The 22759-nt window shown below is 38.1% G+C and overlaps 1 protein-coding gene across 6 annotated transcripts in view; it reads right to left on the reverse strand.

Annotated features, from left to right (window-relative positions):
- Window positions 1-22759, reverse strand: part of SLC4A4 (solute carrier family 4 member 4) — a 331756-nt gene that overhangs the window by 40571 nt on the left and 268426 nt on the right. For all 6 annotated transcript variants that reach the window (XM_090266786.1, XM_090266782.1, XM_090266785.1 and 3 more), the window contains 2 exons: window positions 18895-18965; window positions 11010-11201 (listed from right to left, as the gene is read on the reverse strand). In XM_090266786.1, the coding sequence (XP_090122912.1) occupies window positions 11010-11201; window positions 18895-18965 (263 nt within the window). The remainder of the gene's footprint in view (window positions 1-11009; window positions 11202-18894; window positions 18966-22759) is intronic.

Raw genomic sequence — 22759 nt, forward strand, 5'->3', positions numbered from 1 at the left:
AACCACTATGCTGTACATCTAAAACTAATGTAATATTAAATGTCAACTGTAATTGATAAATAAAATATAAAAGAAATCTAAACAGACACACACATATATGGCAAGGACTTGCCATAAAAAAGTTTGGTGCTACAAGAAATGGTAATTCCTACTTCCATGCATGAATGAGGAAAAGAAAAGAAAAGTACATTTCAACTAAGATTCTTTTATATCAGACTGGTTTTGAGCTCTTTTACTTTTGTTTACTATTCTTTAATTATAAAAACAAAAAGAAAAAACACTTCTATCCTCTGCATATCTCAAAATATCTCAAATAATCTAATAAGAAACAATCAGCTTAAATATTTAAACTACCAAAGCCAAGAAGAAATTAAGTGGATTGCAAGATAAATTCAAATACCCAAAAGCTGCTCTCTTGGTCTTTGACAAAACAACCTAATAAATCTACTGTAAACATATTCTTCATGAAGGATAATATTATATTAATTATTAAGAGAGTCATAATCATAAAGACACCACAGTGAGAAGCTAGTTAATTTACAGGGGAAAAAAACAAACTTGGTTCCTCTGAAGCCACAGAGGACATTTGGTTTTCACTTTGCAAGACCACAGCTGCTCCTAAATGAATTGGGGGAAAGTCTGTGAGCCTGCGGAGCAGTTCTCAATGGATGGAGCTGTTGTAAAGAGAGCACAGCAGCAGGCACCCTGTGGGTTCTCAATAAATATTAATTTGCAATGTCAATTCCTCTCACGATCATGGTGCTTGGAAAATGCGAAGGATAACTGTGGACAAAAGCATTTATTCTAGGTTTAAAAAAAAAGGGGCATGCCAGATAAATATGTGCCTTTTGGCAATCATGAAAAGACACACCACATTATGAAAATTCTGAAATGTGACCCCCTAGAAGTCAATGCTATAAAGCACTGTAAAAGAAATAAGCACTGATATCAGTAGAGGAATCATAATACACCATACTTTGAACCAATAATACCTACTATAATTAGAATTCAATAAAAGGAAAGTCTGATTTATACTAGGATTTTAATGTCTTAAGTTCCAGAGTCAGAGAGATTTGGGGAATTCAGGTGGACAATTTATGCGAGTGAAGCTCAGAGTTTGCCAAAGGAAATCTACCAGAAAAAAAGAAGTTTTACCAAACATGGAACAAAGGAGGTAGGCCTAATGAAAGGGTTCAGCAGGGATGCTAAGGCGACTTTAGCAATCACAGTCCTCTTCCTCTGTCCTGCCTTTACACTGAACAAATGAGTGTGCGCCAGAAGCAAATGATCAAGCCACATGGGAAACACGATGTCCCAATCTGGCCACTATATTCTAAATTGAAATTGAAAATCTGGAGTTGATCCAGAAAAGCATAACCAGAGAAACATGAGTCTGAAAACACACGGTGTAAAAAATGATGGTAGGGCTCAAGAAGTTGTGGGAAGAGACTGACTTCAAAGACGTGAAATCCATCATAGGAAAGGAAGGCTAAATTTGTTCTGTGTAGCTTCAGAGGATGGGAGCAGACCCCGAGGACAGAGGCTATAGAAAGACAGACTTGTGTTTCTATCAGGAATGCCTTGGAGACTTGAAGTTCCTGTTCGAGAAAGCACATAAGCAGCTCACAGATGATTGCTTGTCAGAAACTAGGAGGGTGTGTTGGATTAGGTGGTATTAAAAGTCCTAACCCTAAAATTCAATGATGAAGGCCCAATTATCAAAATTTCTCGATCCCTAATAGGGTCTTCTTATATTCCCCACAAAAATCATTATAATAAAGGGTTCTTGGGCTTTAAAAGGTGGTTTTATCACTTATATTAAGGTAGAAAAATAAAAACTAAAAATAATAACAATTAGTAAGTCATATATATAAATTAGACAACCTGGAAATGGAGTCAGAGAAGGAAAACTCTGATTCCAAAAAACCTCCGCTGCCTTGCGGCATACCTCTTCAGGGGAAAGGCTAAGGGAGTAAACCCCGACAGAAAATACGGAGCCGCAGCAAAAGAAAACATCAGCAAGATGAAAAGGAAACCAACCATATGGGAAAACATATTTGCCAATGACATCACAGACAGGGGACTGATTTACAAAATATATAAAGAGCTGATACGACTCAACATCAAGAAAACAAACAACCCAATTAAAAAATGGGCAAGGGACCTGAACAAACACTTCTCCGAAGAGGACATACAGAAGGTCCATAGACACATGAAAAAATGCTCAACATCATTAGCCATCAGGGAGATGCAAATAAAAACCACAATGAGATACCATTTTACACCAGTCAGAATGGCCATAATCAACAAATCAACAAGCAACAAGTGCTGGCGAGGATGTGGAGAAACGGGAACCCTACTGCACTGTTGGTGGGAATGCAGACTGGTGCAGCCACTATGGAGAACAGTATGGAATTACCTCAAAAGATTAAAAATGGAACTGCCTTTTGAACCAATGACTCCACTACTAGGATTATACCCGAAGAATCTTGAAACCCCAATTCAAAAGAACTTATGCACCCCTATGTTCATTGCAGCACTGTTTACAATAGCTAAGTGCTGGAAACAACCTAAGTGCCCATCTGTAGATGAGTGGATCAAAAAACTGTGGTACATTTACACAATGGAATACTATGTAGCAGAAAGAAAGAAGGAACTCCTGCCATTTGCAACAACATGGATGGAACTAGAGAGAATTATGCTTAGTGAAATAAGCCAGGCAAAGAAAGAAAAATACCATATGATATCACCTAATACAGGAAACTAAAGAACAACACAAACAAAGGAACTAAATAGAACAAAGAGCAGCATAGCAGTCAATAGAGGGGAGGGGAGAGGGAGAGAAGGGGGATAAGTAAGGGAAGGGTTTAATTAAAGAGCCTGTATGAAAGACTCATGGACATGGACAACGGGGAGGGATATGATTGTGGGAGAGGGGGTGGGTTGGGTGGGGGAGAGAAATTGGGGGAAAAGGGGACAACTGTAATTGAAAAACCAAAATAAAAAAATTTAAAAAAAAAAAAAAAGAAAATCCGGAGCCGGAGTCCCTAAGGCGGTTTGACGTTGTAGTCAACACCGGCAACTCCTGCGGCGCACCTGAAGCCAAGCTGTATTGACTCCGTCTTTCCCTTGGATCCTTCAGCTGCGAAGAGAGGGGGGGTCTGCTGCATGGGCAACAGCAGACCCTCCATATCACCCTGCCCAGGCTCTGTAGCTTCAGCTTCACTGGAGAGGACACTCCAGCGTCATCGCAAGATGTCGATTCAACACGGGAGGAGACAGATACCGTGTCACTCCCGAGTCGGACTGCACAGCCATTCTTGGCGGTGCAGATAGACTCTTAAGAAGCTACACCATCGTCTCTCGAGACGGACGGCTGCCTTCCTTCCTATATATAAATTAGACAACCTGGAAATGGAGTAGGAGACCAGTTTATGTTAATGGATAGATTTCAATGCTGGTGGCATTTCTATGATGGATAAGTAAGCTGAAAGTGTTTAGTACCAATGAGGTACCATGGCCAGATTACTTCCTCTATCCATAGAATGCCTTTATGCTTTGGCCAATAAGTGTTCCCAAACTTACTTTTTCTTAGGGCTCAACTTAAGTTTATTGCTTTGCTTTTATCAGTCCAATGTCCATAATAACTGAAGTAGTAGTAATCTTTGTTAAATGTTTACTAGATTATATTGTATTTATAACTAAATATTTGTCAATGTTAAGAAAATAAATATGAAAAACAATTTTGAATTAAAAACAAGTGTCCTTGACTTTAAAAATCACTTTTGTTGGTACAAAATAACACAAGAATTTGAAAATCTGTTTTTCCTTCACTGACAGCAAAGTTGTTTTCAGAATGAGTTTCAATGGCATTACGTGGTCTTTTGTTTCTGCAATAACCAGCCAAATGTTACCTGGTATTAGTAACACTAGACATAGAGTGCATGCCCATTATTTCTTAGTTATTTCTGACACATTATTTTAGTTTGTCAGATTTTACCATTCATCAAAGAAGTATCTGAGAGATAAAGGAAACAGAATGAAGGTGTCACCTGACTTTTATATAGAGTTGTTTATAAACTAAATACTTACAGCTTTAATAGAATTGTCACAGGCCAAAATGTCAAACAAAAACCATGTTTCCAAACATATAAGCCAATTGTGGAATTTCTAGACTTTCTGTATTTTACATAGATAAAAACTAAATGCATCGCCTAATTAAAATGCTTGTTGTGTTTTCACTGAAATCTTTCAAGTCCTATGCATTTATCTCATCCGTAAAGCCAGTCCTCAAAGACCACCATCGGCTTACCTGGGTCAAAGAAGGCACCAAAGAGCGATCCCACAGGGGATAATAAGCATACGTGGGGCAGATGGATCAAATTGAGTCATTTTCATTTGAAAACCCAAAAATCTAACTTAATCAACAAATATAAAGGCCCTACTATGTGCTAGGCCCGTTTATTAGCTTATCTTTCTGTTCTTCCCATTTAGCATTTTAACATGCACAGTTACTATACTGAATGAATGTACTAATTATACAGTATAGAATTCTTTTAAAAATTATAAAGCCATCAAAGAACAGTTTGTTCAATTGTATCACCTAAATAAAGTACAGAAGGTTTCACAGCTATTGATGTCACCTGGAATCTGCTGATTTTATTTATTTAAGTGACAATTACAACCAGGAGGTATATTTACAAAGAATCCTACCATTACATTAATTCACATGAGTGTTAGAATTGTTACTTATTTTAACACGCTCAGTCTCTCCCTACAACTAAGTAGGAATACAACTACCTCAAAACAAAAGATAACCAGAAATTCCAGAAAATAAAACTACATGGAAGCCCAACATACGAAGTTATAAACCAGTGGTGCTCGTCCAGACGGGTAGGAGGGGCGAGAAACCACAGTGCTATTTGTGGTAGCAGTGGGGATAGTGGAGGGACTGCAAGAAACGCCAGGGGAGCAGTCCCGGCTGCAGTTGAGATCCAGCAGCTTGCAATTCCAATGCTGGGGAAGGCAGTCCCCCCATTGCCTCAGACGGTGCAGCCCAGAGGGCGAGGGGATGGAGGAAGAGGATCCCGGTCTCTTAGCAGAGAGTAATGGCAGGAATCCATCTTGGACCCCCGCCCCCACACAAAGCGACACAGTGCAGCGAAAAAGGTTGCTGATTGCTGCCGGTTGCCGGGTAGTGACGAGTGCACGAGGCTCCGCCCCCTATAGCCCGCCCAGGAAGCAAAGCTAAACACAAGACTGTCAGGATGAAGCAGACAATGACTGAAATCCTGGTGATGCAGCTCACCAGGCAGCAAATGCGGGACCTGACAAACAAATAGGAAATCTTTCTGAGGCTCAGTTCAGAGCTATAGCCATAAGGTGGCTTACAGAATTAACAAGAGATTGGGAACAAGACAAGGAAGGAATGAAAGCTAATCATACTGAAACGAACAAAAACACATATGAGAAAAGTGGTGAGGAAATAAAATCCAGAGATCAAATCAACAAATCGGAACATAGGGAAGGAACAAACAGTCAACTAGTGCAGAAAAAGGAAAGAAAAAGTAAGGAATTGTGAGGAGAGGCTCAGAAACCTCTGGGACAACTATAAGCAAACAAACATTCGAATAATAGGATTGCCAGAGCGTGAAGAAGAAGAACTAGAAATGGAAAAATTATGTGAAAAAATAATGAAGCAGAACTTCCCGAACTTGGGGAAGGAAATAGACTTACAGGTCCAGGAAGCACAGAGAAGTCCAGAAAACCTGGACCCAGGGAGAACCACACCAAGACACATTATAATCAAATTGTCAAAAATTACAGATAAAGAGAATCTTAAAAGCAGCAAGAGAGAAGAAGAGAATTGTGTACAAAGGGGTCCCAATAAGATAATCAGTTGATTTCTCAAAGGAGACTCTGCATGCAAGAAGGGACTGGCAAGAAATATTCAAAGAAATGAAAAGCAAAAACCTACAGCCACAAATACTCTATCCAGCAAAACTGTCATTCAGAATAGAAGGGCAGAGAAAGGGCTTCCAGGACAAAGCAAAACTGAAGGAGTTCATTAGATCCAAACCACTATTATATGAGATGTTAAAGGGACTTGTTTAGAAGAAGGAGGATCAAAACTATGAACATTCAAATGAAACTGTATCACAACAACCAACAACAGAAGCTAGGGAATCGAAACAAAGGCAAACTAAGTAGGCAACGAGAGTAGAAAAAGAACTATAGGTATGGGGAACATATTGGGGGGAGGTCAGCAGGGAGGGGGAAGGGGGAAAGGGAGGGAGATGGTACAGGAATTAAGAAGCATAGTAGGAGGGAATGGAGTAGACAGGAAGAGGTTGAGAAGAACTATATGCACAACCAATGGACATGGACTAAAAGGCGGGGACAACTGGAGGAAGGGGGGCCACCGGGTGGAGGGGAGCAGAGGGAAAAGAAATTGGGACAACTGTAGCAGCATAATCAATAAAACATATTTAAAAAAAAAAAGAATTGTTACTTATTTTAAAAGGAGGAAAAAGAAAATTAAGCAGTTCCTCAAGAAAGGCATTTTCATGCTAATTACATACACCAGCTGACCACACTAAATTTGACATATTAAAATACCAATAATTTTGCCTAATTCAGAGGGCTCTATAGCTTTATAAATTTTACTAATCACAATTCTACTGTCTTTAGGCTTCTGCTTTCATTTTGCCACCAGAAATGCAGTGATGGCATTCTTGTTTGACACATATGGTCACTTGATATGGGACACTGGGAAAACATTTGATGTTTAATGCCCTGAGCCATTTGTCACAGAGGATCACAGATTATGCTGGAATGTTCCTACAGGAAGTTTTGATACTGAAAGACTTTGACTAAAGACTAGAGGCTGATGTAACAGACCAGTAACTGTGTGGGACAGCACACTGATGCACCCCTCTAACAAGAATTAAGGCTCAAAGGAAATAGTGAAGTACTGGAATTCCACCCACCTCGACTGAGCATTCGGACTCTCTGGAAGTGACTTATACACAAATTAAACTCCATGTACAGCCAAGCTAGCCAAGGTGAACTCTTTCATCGTAAGTGTTCATACTGTGGATTGCAAGTGGCTTCATGGGTAATTGACCCCAGTCCAGGTAAAAGTAATGAGGAACTGAACTAGGGAACCAGAAGTGTAAGTGTGAAGGAGAGAGATTATAGCAGGATAATCAAGGGGACTGTGACGAGGTTAATTTGAAAAACTTGGAGAGGCAAATGCAGCAGATACCACCTTCAGCCAGAACAGATCTATTTTCTATGCCTTTCCACCACGCTCTCTGCATTGGGATGCTGACTGGAGTGGTCTACAATGAGCTCCCTCTGGAGTCCAGCTGAGTTTAGTCCATGGCAGTGTGGACAGACCATTAGAGGGAAGACACAGATCAGCATACTGACTCCCTTAGCTGTATCCCAGGAAGGTTGCCTCAGGCTGGCTAAATCTCTATCCAAGGTCACAGTGCCTCTCTCGACAGCTCTCTCTACCCTTCAGTCTTCTCCCAGGTTCCAGCAACCACACCCTTTCCGCATCCTTTGGGCCAAGGATAGTAGCCACCTCACTGCTACTAGCACTGGACACTATACTCTACCTGTGGTTTCCCTAAACCCAACCTCACCTTTGTGAGTAATGCCTTTATTAAACCCCTCAAATTATCATAATTTGAATATATCATGTGCTTCCTGCTGGGACTGATATACCAAATATAATTTTAAGATTTTGAATTTGGATGGCTGTGAGGATAGGTGGTATTATCAGCTGAGACTAGGAATACAGGGAGTTGAGTACGTAAAATGTGGGAAGAAAACACAGGCTGACTTGGCTGTATGACAGTTATGGAGCATCTACAGAGAGAGGTCGGTAGCAGCTGCAAAAGTGAAGCTGACATAAAGATGTAGATGCTAATTAATTTTTGGAAGTTTGTGAGTCCTGATCAAAATATAAGCACTAGTTTAATATGGAGAATTTATTTAATTTAGGAGATGGAGTCAGAAAACTCTCAAAAATTATAGAATACTAGAGATTTAAAGGATCTTCACTGCCATCTAGCTGAGCTCTTCCTTTATGCGTGTGGTAACTGACATCCAAGGGGTGCATGTCAGTCAATGGCAGTGCTGGCACTAGAATCTACAGCTTCTGGGTTCCTACATCTGTGCTCTTTTGATAAAATGCAGCATTTATCTCTACTTGACTGGTTTCCATTAGTCAACAAGTATTGAGTCTGCATGCAACCGTTTGCTAATTAATATATGAGGAATAAAATAGAAGTATTACAATTTTCTAGCAGTTTACAGTCTGAAATGACAGTACAAAAGAGAAATGACTATGACAGCTAAAGAAGACTGGGACATTTTGTACAATAAGGGACTGTCCACCAGTATTAACATTTTGAGGTTTTAAAGGTTTCATATTGGCAGGAGTGAGGAAGAAGTAACAGGCTTAATTACTGTCACAGCAATCAAGTAATTATTGTCACAACAGTCAAGGACTATCTAATTTATCATGTTTAAGCATATAAGTTTTAATTGTAAAATATAATATGTAAGAATAAGAATTTATAAGCCTATCTGCTCCTACTTATAGAGACCATCCTTCTAAATGACAGCTTAAGTGAAACATGTTTTGGCAATTGAACAAGAAAAAAAATGTTCTTATTATTCATATCTGTATGTGTGAATTTATGTATGCATTATTATTGTTTAGCTGTACATGTGAAGTAAGTAATGGAGAGGAAAGCCTGAAAGCCCAAACACTTAAACATTTCTCCTTAGAAATCACATATGTTTTCTCCTCCCTGTTTATTGCATTATTTGGTATATACAATTTTCAACTAAACAGAGAACCTTCTTAACAGGAATTATAACTACAATGCTATCATTATTCTATTTTCACATACTTAGGACTTTCTCAAGAGCATTTACCAATCTCTGGGAAATTACCTGCTTAGACTCACATAAGGGCAAAATTTCTTTAAGTCTGAAAAGCTATTTTCAACTTGGAAATTATGGCTGGAAGAAAAAGGTGATGTCTACATAGACATTCTAAATGATCTCTATTCATTATTCATTTTAAAGTTAAAATTAGTTTATTTTGCTAGTTATGACTTACAAGTATTTCACAAATTTTTCACTTTTCTACCTGCTATGTCTAAATAATATCAGACTTGGGAAAGTGGGTGATGATTCCCAAGATGTCTAATGAATTAACAATTAAGAATGAAAAAACTTCAATAGAGAAGAAATCATCCTAAAAGACTTTTCCTCAGGAATCTGTTCTATGGGAAACTTACAGCATTGAGGAGGTAGATCAAGTAAGCGTATTTCCCATTATGTGACTTTGTCATAAGCTCAGATGCTTCAGGGACAGGCAGTTAATCTGAATGTGGGAGGTAGCCAAGTCTTGGACAATACAGAACTGTGAGGATAATAAATGCCTGGGAAGTACAGATTCCCCAAGGCCTGATGTGTGAGGATGCTGTGGCTAAACAAATAATGGCTAGGAGCTGATTTCTGCCTGTGGACCACTAGTTCATGATTTCAACTTAGGCAGACTAAGTTGAACACTTCTTCCTATGTTTCACTTTATGGAAAGTGAAACATTTCTTGGACCAGCTAGTTTGAAACATTTCATTATTGCTTTGATCAGAATGTGTGTGCCCCCCAAATCCATATGTTGAAATCCTAACCCCCAAAGAAGATTGTATTAGGAAGTGGAGCCTTAGAAGAATGCCTAGGTCATAAGAATAAAGCCTTTATGAATGGGATTAATGTTTTTATAGAAGAGACCCCAACAAAATCCCTAGCCCTTATACCACACAAGGACACGGCAAAAAGGAAAAGGCTACGAACCAGGAAGAGGGCCCTCGCCCAACCATGATGACCCCTGATCCTGGATTTCCCAGCCTCCAGAACTGTGAGGAATACAGTTCCATTGTTTATAAACCTCCCAGTCTATGGTATTGTTATAACAGCTCAAACAGACCAAGACAATGGCCAACCCTTCCCTTTGTTTTCAATTTTATAAGGAGAATCAGAGTCAAAAAATTACCTAAGTGAAAGTAACATATTAAAGTTTCATTTCCTAGGCACTGAAAAAAGGAATTTCATCAACTGCATCTTATGTCTTTTAAAGTTCTTTCATTCCTACACGAAACACAAGAGGAATTATTTCATGAAATTCTAGTATAGAGTGGTTCACTGATTAAAAAAAAAAAAAATCAGGTATTATCAAGGTTTCTTAAGAATTATTGACATCCCAAACACTGAAAACTGAACTGTGAAACAAAGGATTATCTTAGTTTCATTCTTCAGGTAAAAAAAAAAAAACCTAAATGCTATTAACTTAATGTTGATCTTATCTTATTGTCTCTCAAGGAATCACAGTTTTGACTTTATGTTCACCCAGGCATATTAATGGGAGACAGGATGTCTGCACAACTCAGCTCAATGATCTGTTTGTACATACTCCGACATTCATCATTATGGGAAGGAAAGTTTGGCTCAGATAACATTCATATCTTACACCAGTATTTGTGTGACAACACAGTTTTATCCCACGGCCCATAATTCAGCTATTAAATTACTCACATGGACAGCTAATGAGCAAGAAATTCTATGTCAAAATTCCTGATTAATATGAAATGAGTTTTTGCTTATGGGCTCAAACACTATGGATTTAAAAGATATTTTTCTTAACTTGTACGCTTTTACATAATATGCCCCACCTTTTCATTTTAGTACAGTCAGAATTTACGACAGAATTATGTGAGCAAAATCCTTGGAAGGTTTTTCAAAGCTGGACTGTAATTATTTTTTAAATATGGATGCATATGGACAAAGAATGAAAAGCAATTTTTTAAATGCCCAAAATTATATTGGAAAGGTTGAATTACAGGTGCCCTTTTCCTTATATAAAATTGTAACATTGTTGATGCAATGTAAATTCAATGAAAATTACTTAAAGCTCAGGTACTTACCATGGTTGGGAAATAACGGCTAGTTTTGAATTTTTTCAGCGCCATGGAAGAGGTGTAGGTGCCCAGGAAGAGCATGCAAGACATGAGTGTGATATCGGGCACAAAGTCACAGTTGTTCCCCACGAGCTTTCCTCCATATTTCAAACACTCCTTCTTTGACAAAAGAGCCCAGTCAAAGGTGGCGTTATGGTACTAAAAAAGAAAAACATTAACATTTTTCTAGAGGACGCTGACACATCAAAAGCAGCTTTTGCTACTTGATGTGCTATATGTGGATTACACTACAATTTTCTGTAAAACAGTTTGAAGGTAAGCACTGCAAGCTGAAACTTGAAGAGGTGTTAATGGAGTAACAGGTAAGGGGGCCCAGGAGGCTAGCAATTATTGAAAACACAATGGGAATGATGCAATCTGTTACTAGTTTGAGCTACAGCCTTACAATCACTCATTTGTTAATAAACACAAACCACAAAGTCCCTTCCTGTCAATCTTCCTGAGTAAACTGAGACACAATAATATCCTAAGTCTCAAATCATGGGACTCTGAAACACCTCTATTGTTCAAAAGTACTTACTTTTGTAGTGAGCAGCTCCTTATGCTTCAGCTGATGACCCAGCATTAATGATCTAAAAGGTACGTGAGGTTAACTACTCACTTACCCAGCATTTTCACGAATGAGTTGTTTCTTTTCTAAATAACTAGAGTTGGTAATGTAAGGAATTAAACTATTAAATATTGGTGGCCCCTGCTTTTTCAATTGCATATCCTAATAAAGTATAGCTTTTCTCTTGTTGACTGAAGGTCTGCATCATGAGCATTTACCAGTGGAACGTGTTGTACTGGGCTGTAGAGTCGCGTATGGCACAGCTCTGTACCCATCCCCATGTTACACAGCTGCAAGCTCAGAGGCCCACGAATTGTTGTTATGCTGTCAGCGCTGTGCTTCTTAACAGCAGCTCACTCCTGTTCTTATTTTCTGTTTCTACCGTGCAGGAGAATTCTGCTAATGGAGCGAATAAAGCCAGTACGCCCAGCCCCCAGCTGCTCTCAGTTTTAGCTGCCATCAGCTCACTGCTGCCTCCTTCTCTGGAGAACTGCCTTCAGCTTCACAAGGGCTACCTCGCCTGGAATGTTATGCCTTCCTGCACCCACATTACTAACAGTAATGGGGTGCTCGTAATGGGGTGCTCGTCGGCAGCCGTCCGTCTCGAGAGACGATGGTGTAGCTTCTCAAGAGTCCATCTGCACCGCCGAGAATGGCTGTGCAGTCCGACTCGGGAGTGACACGGTATCTGTCTCCTCCCGTGTTGAATCGACATCTTGCGATGACGCTGAAGCTACAGAGCCTGGGCAGGGTGATATGGAGGGTCTGCTGTTGCCCATGCAGCAGATCCCCCCTCTCTTCGCAGCTGAAGGGTCCAAGGGAAAGACGGAGTCAATACAGCTTGGCTTCAGGTGCGCCGCAGGAGTTGCCGGTGTTGACTACAACGTCAAACCGCCTTAGGGACTCCGGCTCCGGATTTTCTGTCAGGGTTTACTCCCTTAGCCTTTCCCCTGAAGAGGTATGCCGCAAGGCAGCGGAGGTTTTTTGGAGTCAGAGTTTTCCTTCTCTGATGTACCCTGACTGGAAGATCGAACCAGCGACACTTAGCTCGCAGGCCGACGCTCAATCCACTGAGCTAAACCAGCCAGGGCCAATGGGGTGCTATTGACTGAATATTTGGGCTCCCCTAAAATTCATGTTGAAACCTAATTCCCTACCTTATGGTATTTAGAGGTGGAACCTTTTGGAGATGATTAGGTCATGAGGGTGGAGCCTTCATAAATGAGATTAGTGTCCAAATATTATAAAAGGGACCCCAGAGAGCTCCTTTGCTCCTTCTGTTATATTGTTATATGAGGACACAGTGAAAAGAAATCTGTCTGTGAATGAGGAAGCAAGTCCTCACCAGGTACTGAATCTGCCAATGCCACGATGTTGGACTTCATTTTGGGTCCAGGGCTAAGTGGTATAGCATGTGCTTGCTTACAGAAGAGTTATTTGAGAATACCTTGCAAGTAAAGGTGGAAAGGTAAATTCCTCCCGTCCTATGGAAGCACAAGTTCTACCTCAAACCAAATGCATCATCAATACCCTTTACTATCAATGAATTCTCTTGATATATTGATGAGTCATAAAAGATCACACATATAAAAGAAGACTCTTTGACAAGAAAGAGTTCTATATTTTTATAGAGCTCAACATGTGAGGTGCTCACACTTTTTTTACAATAAAAAACCCTCTGAATCATGCCCTGAAATATTGTTTCTATATTAGCTTCAACTTGTAAACAGATGAATTGCATAATTGCTCTTTTACCAAACTCTACTTCTGAGAGGAGATTATGTCTCATTTTTTTTTCAAATTTCTGTATATGGTTGTTTTTAGCAGAATACATTTAAAGTTTAGCAGTCTTAATAGGTAACAGATTTCTTTGTTTTAAAATCAGGAAAAATTTACCATAATTTCAGCTTGGCTCTTTGATATCAGCAGAATACTTTTTTTGTAACTAGAGTGCCCAGAGAGGTAAGCTGCATTAAAACAATCCCAACAGGAAGTTTTACTGATTTTCTTACAGAGATTCAGGCTGAAGTGAAAACCATACAGATGTACATACATGAAATAGTAGAGATGTTTTCTTGCTACATACAATGCTTCATTCATTTATCCAGTAAGTCCTTTACTCAAAACTTACTGAGTGCTCACTATGTGAGCAACTGATAGTGAGTGGACCAGGTGGGTCAAAGCAGATTGTTTGTGTCAATGCGTAGTGAGAAAAAACATGTACAGTAGTCCCTCTCTATATCGCGGTTCACTTATCATGGCCTCACTGTATCACGGGATTTTTAAAAATATTATATTTCACTGTATTGCGGGATTTTGCAGTGCAGTAAAGTAAATGGGACCAAGTTCCTGAGGGTCTTAACTGAGGTCAATCTCAGGAAAAGAGAATTAGTCTATTTTTCTGGAGACCCAGTTTATATTGACTGGGTTTGTTTCTAACTCTTAAAAGTTGGATGTATACTAAAAGATTCATTTTACAATCTAAAATACTATACCATCCTCTCCAAACACAAGGTGGAGGACATATGCGAGAGGATGGGGAAAATGGTGTCTCTGAAGCTAGGTGATCTGCGTCTGTGGTTCACTGTACTATTCTCTCTACTCTAGCGCATGTTTTAAATGTTCCATAATATTTTAAAAAGTAGGAACATGTAACCTTCAAGGATATTTAAGGATTGGTTTTTGCACTTGACTTTCTAATTGAGAGAAAATCACAAAAATGCTACGCACAAGAAGATAAACATGACATTTTATTTCCTATTAAAATGAACGCTAACTCCTAGAATTGCCTTGAAGGTGTATCAAATCAAAGCACTTTTGCTTTTATGTCTGACTGTCAAGCAGAATATATGAGACTATAATACTTCTTAGTCCCATGATTAACAGTATCTCCATGCAGGCATGATATGCTTTAGTGGTATTATAATAAGCAAAAATAAATAAATAAAAATTAAAAATTCTACAATGCTCTTTTTGAGTATAGACTGGTAAAATAGGTGCCTTTTAAAATATATATAAATGAAAGTAATGATACAAATAAAAGTATCAAGGTTAAAAAGTACATGTACTCATTAGGGTTTTTCCCTGCAGTGAGTGAGTCAGATTTGCAGTAATCTGCAATCTTACTTTATAATGAACAGGATGCATTTGAGCTGCATTTGTCTATAAATACGTATTATTGTAAAATGTCAAAAGTAATTAGTTAGATATTGAAAGTTGCAGGAGACCATCACTCCCAAGGTAACAACCAAAGCAAGCTGGATAAGCTATAAAATCATAGTTTTAAAAAATCCACCGGAGATAAAGACGTAAAGGAACCTAAAAAAATTCCAAAAAGTTACAAGCCCTTCAAAGACTGCCTCACCCTAGCAGACTAGCAGGTGAAGATAAATCAACAGCAGACAGAGGTAAGGAGAAATAAGCCAATCTTTAATGAATTTTTAATAGCTGCATGTAGTAACAATTAGAATTCTGAGGAACCCTAGGCAAAGATAGAGCCTGCATCCACCCACCAAACTTTCTCAGTTTTTGCCAAGTGCCCAGGTAGTGTATAAAGGCTGGAGGTTAGACAGGATTGCTGCGGGAAATCCCCCCCTAAGACATAGGGTCTCCACCAAATTCAAAAGAGCCACGTTAAGGCGGGAGGCAGGGCAGGAGAGCTGAGGGGAAAGCCTTCCAGGCATCAGGCATTCTGACTACAGAGGACTAAAGCACCTGGCCTCGAAGGCTGGGGCAGAGCAGCTGCGCAAAGAAAGCTCCTAAGGCTCCGAACGCTGGGGCAGAAAACAAGATCTAGAGCATTCCGTGGGATATTCAGGGATGAGGGGGATGTTCTTTATCTTGTTTTGGATGGCGGACGCATGAGTGTATAAAATTGTCAAAATGCATCGCAATGAACACCTAAGAACTGTACATTTTAAGACATGCCTCAATTTCATAAAACAACAACAACAAGAAAGGAATCTAATGTGAAAAACAAATACTAACTGATCCATTCAATCACATCCTCAGGAAAGACTGGCATTAAGATTTTGAAATTTGGTCTCTCCCTGTGAGAGCTGCTAAGCAGAAGCCAAGAAGAGATTTAATGCTTATTGTTTAAATATACAGAGCAGACACACTGTGGTGGGTCTCAAAATTTTATAGGGACCTTTTCAAGAATTTTGTGTACAAGTTGGAGGAATATGCCAAAGGAGAAATCTATGGGAAAACCAATGAAGGTGGGAAGAATTAAAGACACAATGATTCCAACATAATAAACAAAAATAATGGAAACCTGCCCTTTTTTCTTGAGGAATGGTTATTCTAGAGTTCCAATCTCTGTCTGAATGTTCTAATGCCCTGATTCTCCTGCTCTTTTCCCCTGAAAACACACCCCTACTATCAGGAAGAACGCTTGTCTTCATGCTAATGAAGCTGGAGGAAAAGCCATCCTTCCTCCAAAATGTGTTTTCAGGGCTTTGCAGAGGGGGTCCCGCGGGTGCTCAAGGGCTGCATGTCACCTTTGCAGCACCTTCCTTCATGACCTAATTACGGCTGATATGAAAAGAAGGAAATGAAGTGCTGATAATTGTATGTTCTAGGAAAGGTTCAGGGAAGCAGAGCTAGGGCAGGGCAGACAAAGGTCTCAGTGGACTGTCAGAAGCAGGGACTTCCAATTTTTTTCTCCACCAAGCTGAGTGAGGGAGGCAGCATGGCCACCTGGAGCGATAATAATATCTAAATGGAATAATAACTGTACTTAACATTGATTGAGATATACGTGTGTGCCAGCCACTATGCTAAGTCCTGTCTATTTGTTAATTTGACCCTCATACAGAGTGGAGCAAAAGTAGGTGTACAGTTGTTTGTATGGAAAATAATACAATAATGAATAAATAAGAATACAAGAGTATGCTGTGTTTCATGTACTCACAACTGTAAAACTACTTTTGCCCACCCTTGTAGTATTCTTGATGCAAATGCTATCACAGGTGCAACACTGAGAAGGCTCCCCGTTAAGCAGTGAAGTCTTGCATTTGAGACTAGACAATCTGACCCAAGAACTCAGTATCTGTAAGTCTTCTACATGAAACACTATTATGATTCCCCAAAGAATGGAAATAGGCAATTTCTGGAGTTGGAAAACCCTAAGTTCAAATCCTGGTTTTACCATACACTGGTGCTATATGGCCTTTGGAATGCTAATTATCCTTCCTAAGCCCCTGTTTCAGCTATAAAACACACACAATATAGTAACTCACGAAGTTATTGTGAAGATTATAAACAATTAATGTAAAGAGTCTGGTCCCTAGTAGATGCTCAATAAATGGTAATTATTAATGATGATAATAAATCATATTACCTCTCTAATACTTATTTCTAGATCATCTATCTACCTATATATCGTCTGTGCGTGTCTGTGTGTCTATGCAAAGTATACATAAGGAATTGATATGGACGGAAAAGGAGAAATGAAAAATAGAATAAAAGTTGTCTCTCAAAATTACGTGCATATATGTATATTTTTCCCAATTTTTTTCTCTGAACATAGCAACTTAACATTTTAATTAAGGTGTGCAACTGATACACACACAAGAGGACTGCTGCCATGGAGTACAGAGCATTCCCAGAAACTGATGGCATAAACGTTTCAATTTGAAACATCAAAGCACCAATATCACAAGTCCTGGAACCACCCAGACTTCACGTGAAACCTTTGTTCTACGAATTTATGACTGTGTGACGAAGAGCAAGGAAAGTTTCTGATGTACTGGAATTTCAGTTTCTCTCATCTATAAAATGGAGATAATTATGCCGGGTAGTTTGTGTTAATTGTAATACGTATTAAGGTTTACAATGATTATAAGATGTAAAACACCTTGTCTGTAGTAGATGCTCTATAAATGGCATTAATTATCATCATCATTGTGCCTTCATATCCTCTGTCATAGTCACACTAGAAGTCAGCCACAACTGCCATTGGTTTTCCATGAATCTCATAATGTCATCTTACTATATTTACTAAATATCAATTACTGAAGACTCTCCAGGTCTTGCCCAAAGACAGAGCTTAAAATTTTATTAATTTTAAAGCTTTCCTTGATATAGTTACAAAAAAAATAAGTTAGAAACAATCTTTTGTTGAATCAGTGGAAGTGAGTTTTTAATTATTTTTAATTGCAAATTCACTTATGGTTTTAAATACATCTATTTTTTAATTTTTATTAGATTTTAATTAAAATTTCTTTAAAGCCTAGAAGAAAGTATTTTTCTCCATATTTTAATCAAGTCCTTTCAGGCAATAGACTAGTTGGCTCAAAGATTAAAAACTGAACTCTTTTCTCAATGTGGATTTTAAAAAATACATGTATAATCTTTTGCATACACACATACCATTACACACCCAAATATGCAAGAAATAAAGAGACAAAGTTTGGGGAAATTAAGAGAAAAATTTTAAAGAGTTAAAAGAGCCAGGGAAGATGAAAACAAGAAACAAATATGGTCAAACAAGAGTAGTCCAGGAAGACACAACACATCATCTTTGAAAGGGATGTTGTGGATAATGTCTGCATAAGTGTCCTGGTGTCCTGAAAGAAGGGCACTCTATCAATACAAGGTATTATGGTTCCTGTCTTTATAATTGAGGGATTGATATTCTTTGGTAGGAGTCCATATCCAGTATAGAAGGAACACAATTGGAAGTCTGAAAGAGCACTTTCCTCTTTTTCTCCAACACTAAAGTCTCCTTCCAGTGTGTGACCTTCCATGCAAAACAGCTCATTTTTAAAGCTTAGTTCAAGTCTCTTAAAGATCCTTGGTTACTTGCCATGGGAAAGAATATCATGTGATACAGGCACAGTTTTCCTAAGTGACAGGGGAAATGTCCTGCTACAATCACCCTTAGCGAAAAGAACACAGGGCCATTTGGTAGTCAGAAGAATTGTTAATTGTACTAGAAACAGAGAAAGGACACCATGCTCTCATTTCTCCATTCCCCTCACTTTACCCTGCAAAAAAATAGTTCAAGGTGACAATTAATGGGATATAGCCGTTAAATTCCTAAACGGACTGTAAAAGCGCATGGTAAAAGTAAATATTCACCTCAGTTTAAAAAAACAAAAGAAAAGACAAGCTAACTACAGCAAAGGAAGTGTTATTTCTGTCCTTCCACTATCACTGATTACCAAATGTGTTCAGGCCAGGACTGTTGAATGTTGGGAAACGTCATATCATGGATAATAATTAGAGCATACAATATGCAAGTGTGCATGTGGTTCGAAATATTAAGTCACTTACCATGTCAGTAGAAGACATAGTTGGCAAATCGTCTGGAGCCAATGTGGTGTCATTAGATATCGAGATATTAACTGTAAGACAAAGATAATTTTTACTATAAAAAAATATTAACATAACTAAAATGCATAACTGGTCATCTAAAAAAGCAGGGTTAGGCATTAAAAATGTCTGCAATAACAACATAAGTGCACAGTGAATTTTTCTTTATTATAACTATATTCACCTTTCACATAGATAAAATAAGTAAGAATTTGAATACATCTATTGTGCTCTAATCTGATTAGAGACAATGGCAAATATTTAATGGGATGGTATTAACATGTTTTTGTTTCAGATTTCATATTTTGCCTAGTGGAAGAGATAGCTGTTACTAAATGAGTAAGTTGGCTTCATGTAGAGTCAAATCTCACAAACTGAAGTTTTACTAAGTAAGAATTAATTGATTTGAAATTTTTGAAAATTTGGAATGTATATGAGAAATTATATCTTTGCAAAGTGTGTGAAAACAAAAATTATATAAATATAACTGAGATGAATATTTAGTTTTAAAACATATTTCATATAATTTGACATCACTTGTAGATGTCACTTGCAGAAGAACCAAATTTGTTTACTGAACCAACCCTCCTCTTGGAAGTATATCATTTTTTTTGTACTTATGAGTCTAAAACTGAAATGTAATATTTAAGAAGTATTCTATAATTAAAACATTTTTATTTATCAAGTGAGCCTTTTTCCTAATATGTAAAGCTTTATGTATTATAAAATAAACTGTTACTCAGAATATCCATAATTATGGAAATATTGTGAGTTAATACTCATCAGGTTTTCATCTTTGAGGATGATATTGTTCAGTAAACATCCAGATTGCTAATTATTGTTTGGTCCCTAAGCACCACTCCCTCCCCAAGCCCCTAGCCTCCCCTTCTAGTTTGCCATGGTTTAGATCTTGCCTATACAAACTTTTAAGAAGAACCAAATAGGTTTATTTCACTGTTAAAATTTAGAACATAAGGTCCATCAGGAAAGAATAGAAGGAAAATGTCTTATTCACTGCTTTTCCCCCAGAATCTTCCCAGTTTGGCACTTAACTAACAGGAACTTGAAAATATTTGTTTTTTATTCAATCTTTAAAAAGAAGGAAATCCTGCTATTTGCAACAACATGGAGAAACATGAAGCACATTATGTTAAGTGAAACAAGCCAGACAAAGACAAATACTGCATAATATCACTTATAGGTAGAATCTAAAAAAAGAAAAAAGAAGTCTAACTCATAAAAACAGAGTATAATGGTGCTTGGGGGTGGGGAAAACAGGGAGAGGTTGGTAAAGGGTACAAACTTCCAGCTATAAGATAAATAAGGTCTAAGGATCCAATGTAAAACATGGTGACTATAATTAACAATACTTTATTTTATAATTAAAATTTGTTGAGGATAGAACTTGTGAGGTTCTGGATGTGTTAACTCAATGGAAAACCTTTCACAATGTACATGTAAATGAAATCATCATGTTGTACATGTAAAAAACATAAAAATTTTGTCAATCATAGTTTAATAAAACTGAAAAAAAAATTTTACTGTCAATAAAAAAAGCTAGAAAAGGGGCCATTTAATCTGTAATCACAAATGAATGGGAACAGATAAAGGCAAACAAAATGAAGTAAGGAAAGAAAATAAAAGGGGAGAAAAATATTCATCTTGGGTCCTTCTCAGTTTTAGAATTCATTCTGATGTTTGAAGGCTCTGGAATTGTTGAACTTTTAACCTAAATCTAGCTGCTGCCAGGGCTTTCCTATTTCCTCCGTAAAACAAGCACACATGCAAACTGTCTGTTTGCTTATACAGTACTTTCTGTTTCATTACAGGTCACAGAAAGAACCGAAATAGGTGAAAGGATGCTTGGCCCAAACAATAAAACCAAACATGAATCCATTTTCAGAAGAAAGATGTTAGTAAATTATTATTAACAAAACCTAGATTTTAATTACCATTTTGTTCCAGAAAGCTTAGAGTACATTATTCCATTGGTTCACTTAAAAACATACAAGATCATATAACAGGTATACTTTCTATCCTTTTTAGTGTTGGATGGGACTCCGAAGCACACTATGCCAGGTTTCTTGCCCAGGCTTACAGAGTCAGTCAGAAGCAGAGTTGGTACCAAAATCTTCTCAACATTCTTTCTTTTCCAACCCAGCATTTCTAATTATCAAAATCAAGATGATTTATGTGGCCAAAGAATTTAAGGTGGGAGAGTAGTTGCCAAAGTTAGATATGAATCTTGACTATGAGCTGAAATGTCTGACCTGTCTGAGCATTTGCAGGAAAACAATGTATATGAAATCACAGACACTATTTAGATGGTGTCTGGGAAGCTGCTCTTCCTGAGCTAGAGTCTTTTAATGCAATATTATGAGCTTCTTGTCATAAGACAGTGAAGGTCTTTTTGCAACACATTTTTCTGCATAAAGACAAGGAGTAAGGAGTGAGGGGAAAGGATGGTCAATGCTCCGTTTTTTTGTGAAATAAATGACAGATAATAAAGACCATGAGTAAACTAAAATAGGATTCCAATATGAACTTTTAGTAACTGCTTTTAAGTTTTGGATACATGTAAATTCTGCTCATAAAATTCCATGTATCTTTTCAGTTTTTCTCTGAGACAAGCTACTAAAGCACACTGGCTCTCAAAATACCAAAAGACCAGTATCAAAAGAACAATAAAAGGAATAACTTTATATACTTATTTTAATAAGCAGTTGCTTCGAGAGAAAGACTTCAAAATAAGTATATAAACAAGCACTTCCATAAATATATATTGGCAGAATATGATAAAGTCCATAAATAAGATTAAAAGTTAATTCATTTAAGCTCACAGAAGAAAAGAATGATTAATTCCAATTGCGAGCTTGGTCTACAAGAGACATTGGTCACCATTTGTATCTAGACACATACAATGCAAATATTTTGGCAACTCACTGCAGAATGGTGTGTTTATATCAAATTTGCAATATCCTTAATTAGGATTCTGGAAAGGTCAAATGGAAAAGCCAAAACACACTGCACTCTGTCTTCACTATTTGCTAAGCTCTATGGCTTATGAAGCAAAGAAACTCTTTGCCCTAAGAGTCTGGCTTATTTAAAATCAGCCAGTTGCTACTGGGACAGTTTGTGTCCCATACTTAGTTTCAGGGAGTTTCCGCAGGTTGATCGTTTTATGTTACTTGGATTTTCACTTCTTGATCCTCCTTCCCATGTATCAAATTCTAGCTGATCCTCTGCAACACGGGAATGAACTTGGTCCGTAATAGACATTTAAAAATGTGTCTGTGAGCTTTCAGTCTTCAGCTGGCTTTTCCTTCTTTATGTTTAATGAGAGATCTAGAGAAAGAATGGGCTGCAGGAGCTATGTGTGGACACATGCATGTGTACTTGTTAGTATACCTCCTGCAGAAGGGCTATCAATTGCACTGTTTAAGGCTGTCCTTATTTATCTTCTAGTAACCTGACACCAGCAACTACCCCATGACTCCTCTGCTTTGAACGTTAGCAGGAAATGTACCTGCAGGAATACACACAAATGCCCACTTGAGACCATGAGGTCATGTATGAGCAACCACAGGCCACTAAGGCAGACCTGTCAGCTCTGCCGTACCACCACATCACATCGTAGAGAAAGGAACAGTAGGAGGATGGACTGGAATTCTGGCTTCACCACCTTCAGAAGCACAGGGTCCCCAAATTACCTCACCACATATCTTGAGGAAGTTACCTCACTTCTCTTGAAGACAAGTCCCTTATTTGTGAAATTGGAATTGAAACTATCTCCCCCATAAGGTTACTGTGTGCATTAAATAAAACA

This window comes from Furipterus horrens, unplaced genomic scaffold (assembly GCF_987537825.1).
Source record: "Furipterus horrens unplaced genomic scaffold, mFurHor1.1.pri manual_scaffold_2, whole genome shotgun sequence".
NCBI classification, from domain to species: domain Eukaryota; kingdom Metazoa; phylum Chordata; class Mammalia; order Chiroptera; family Furipteridae; genus Furipterus; species Furipterus horrens.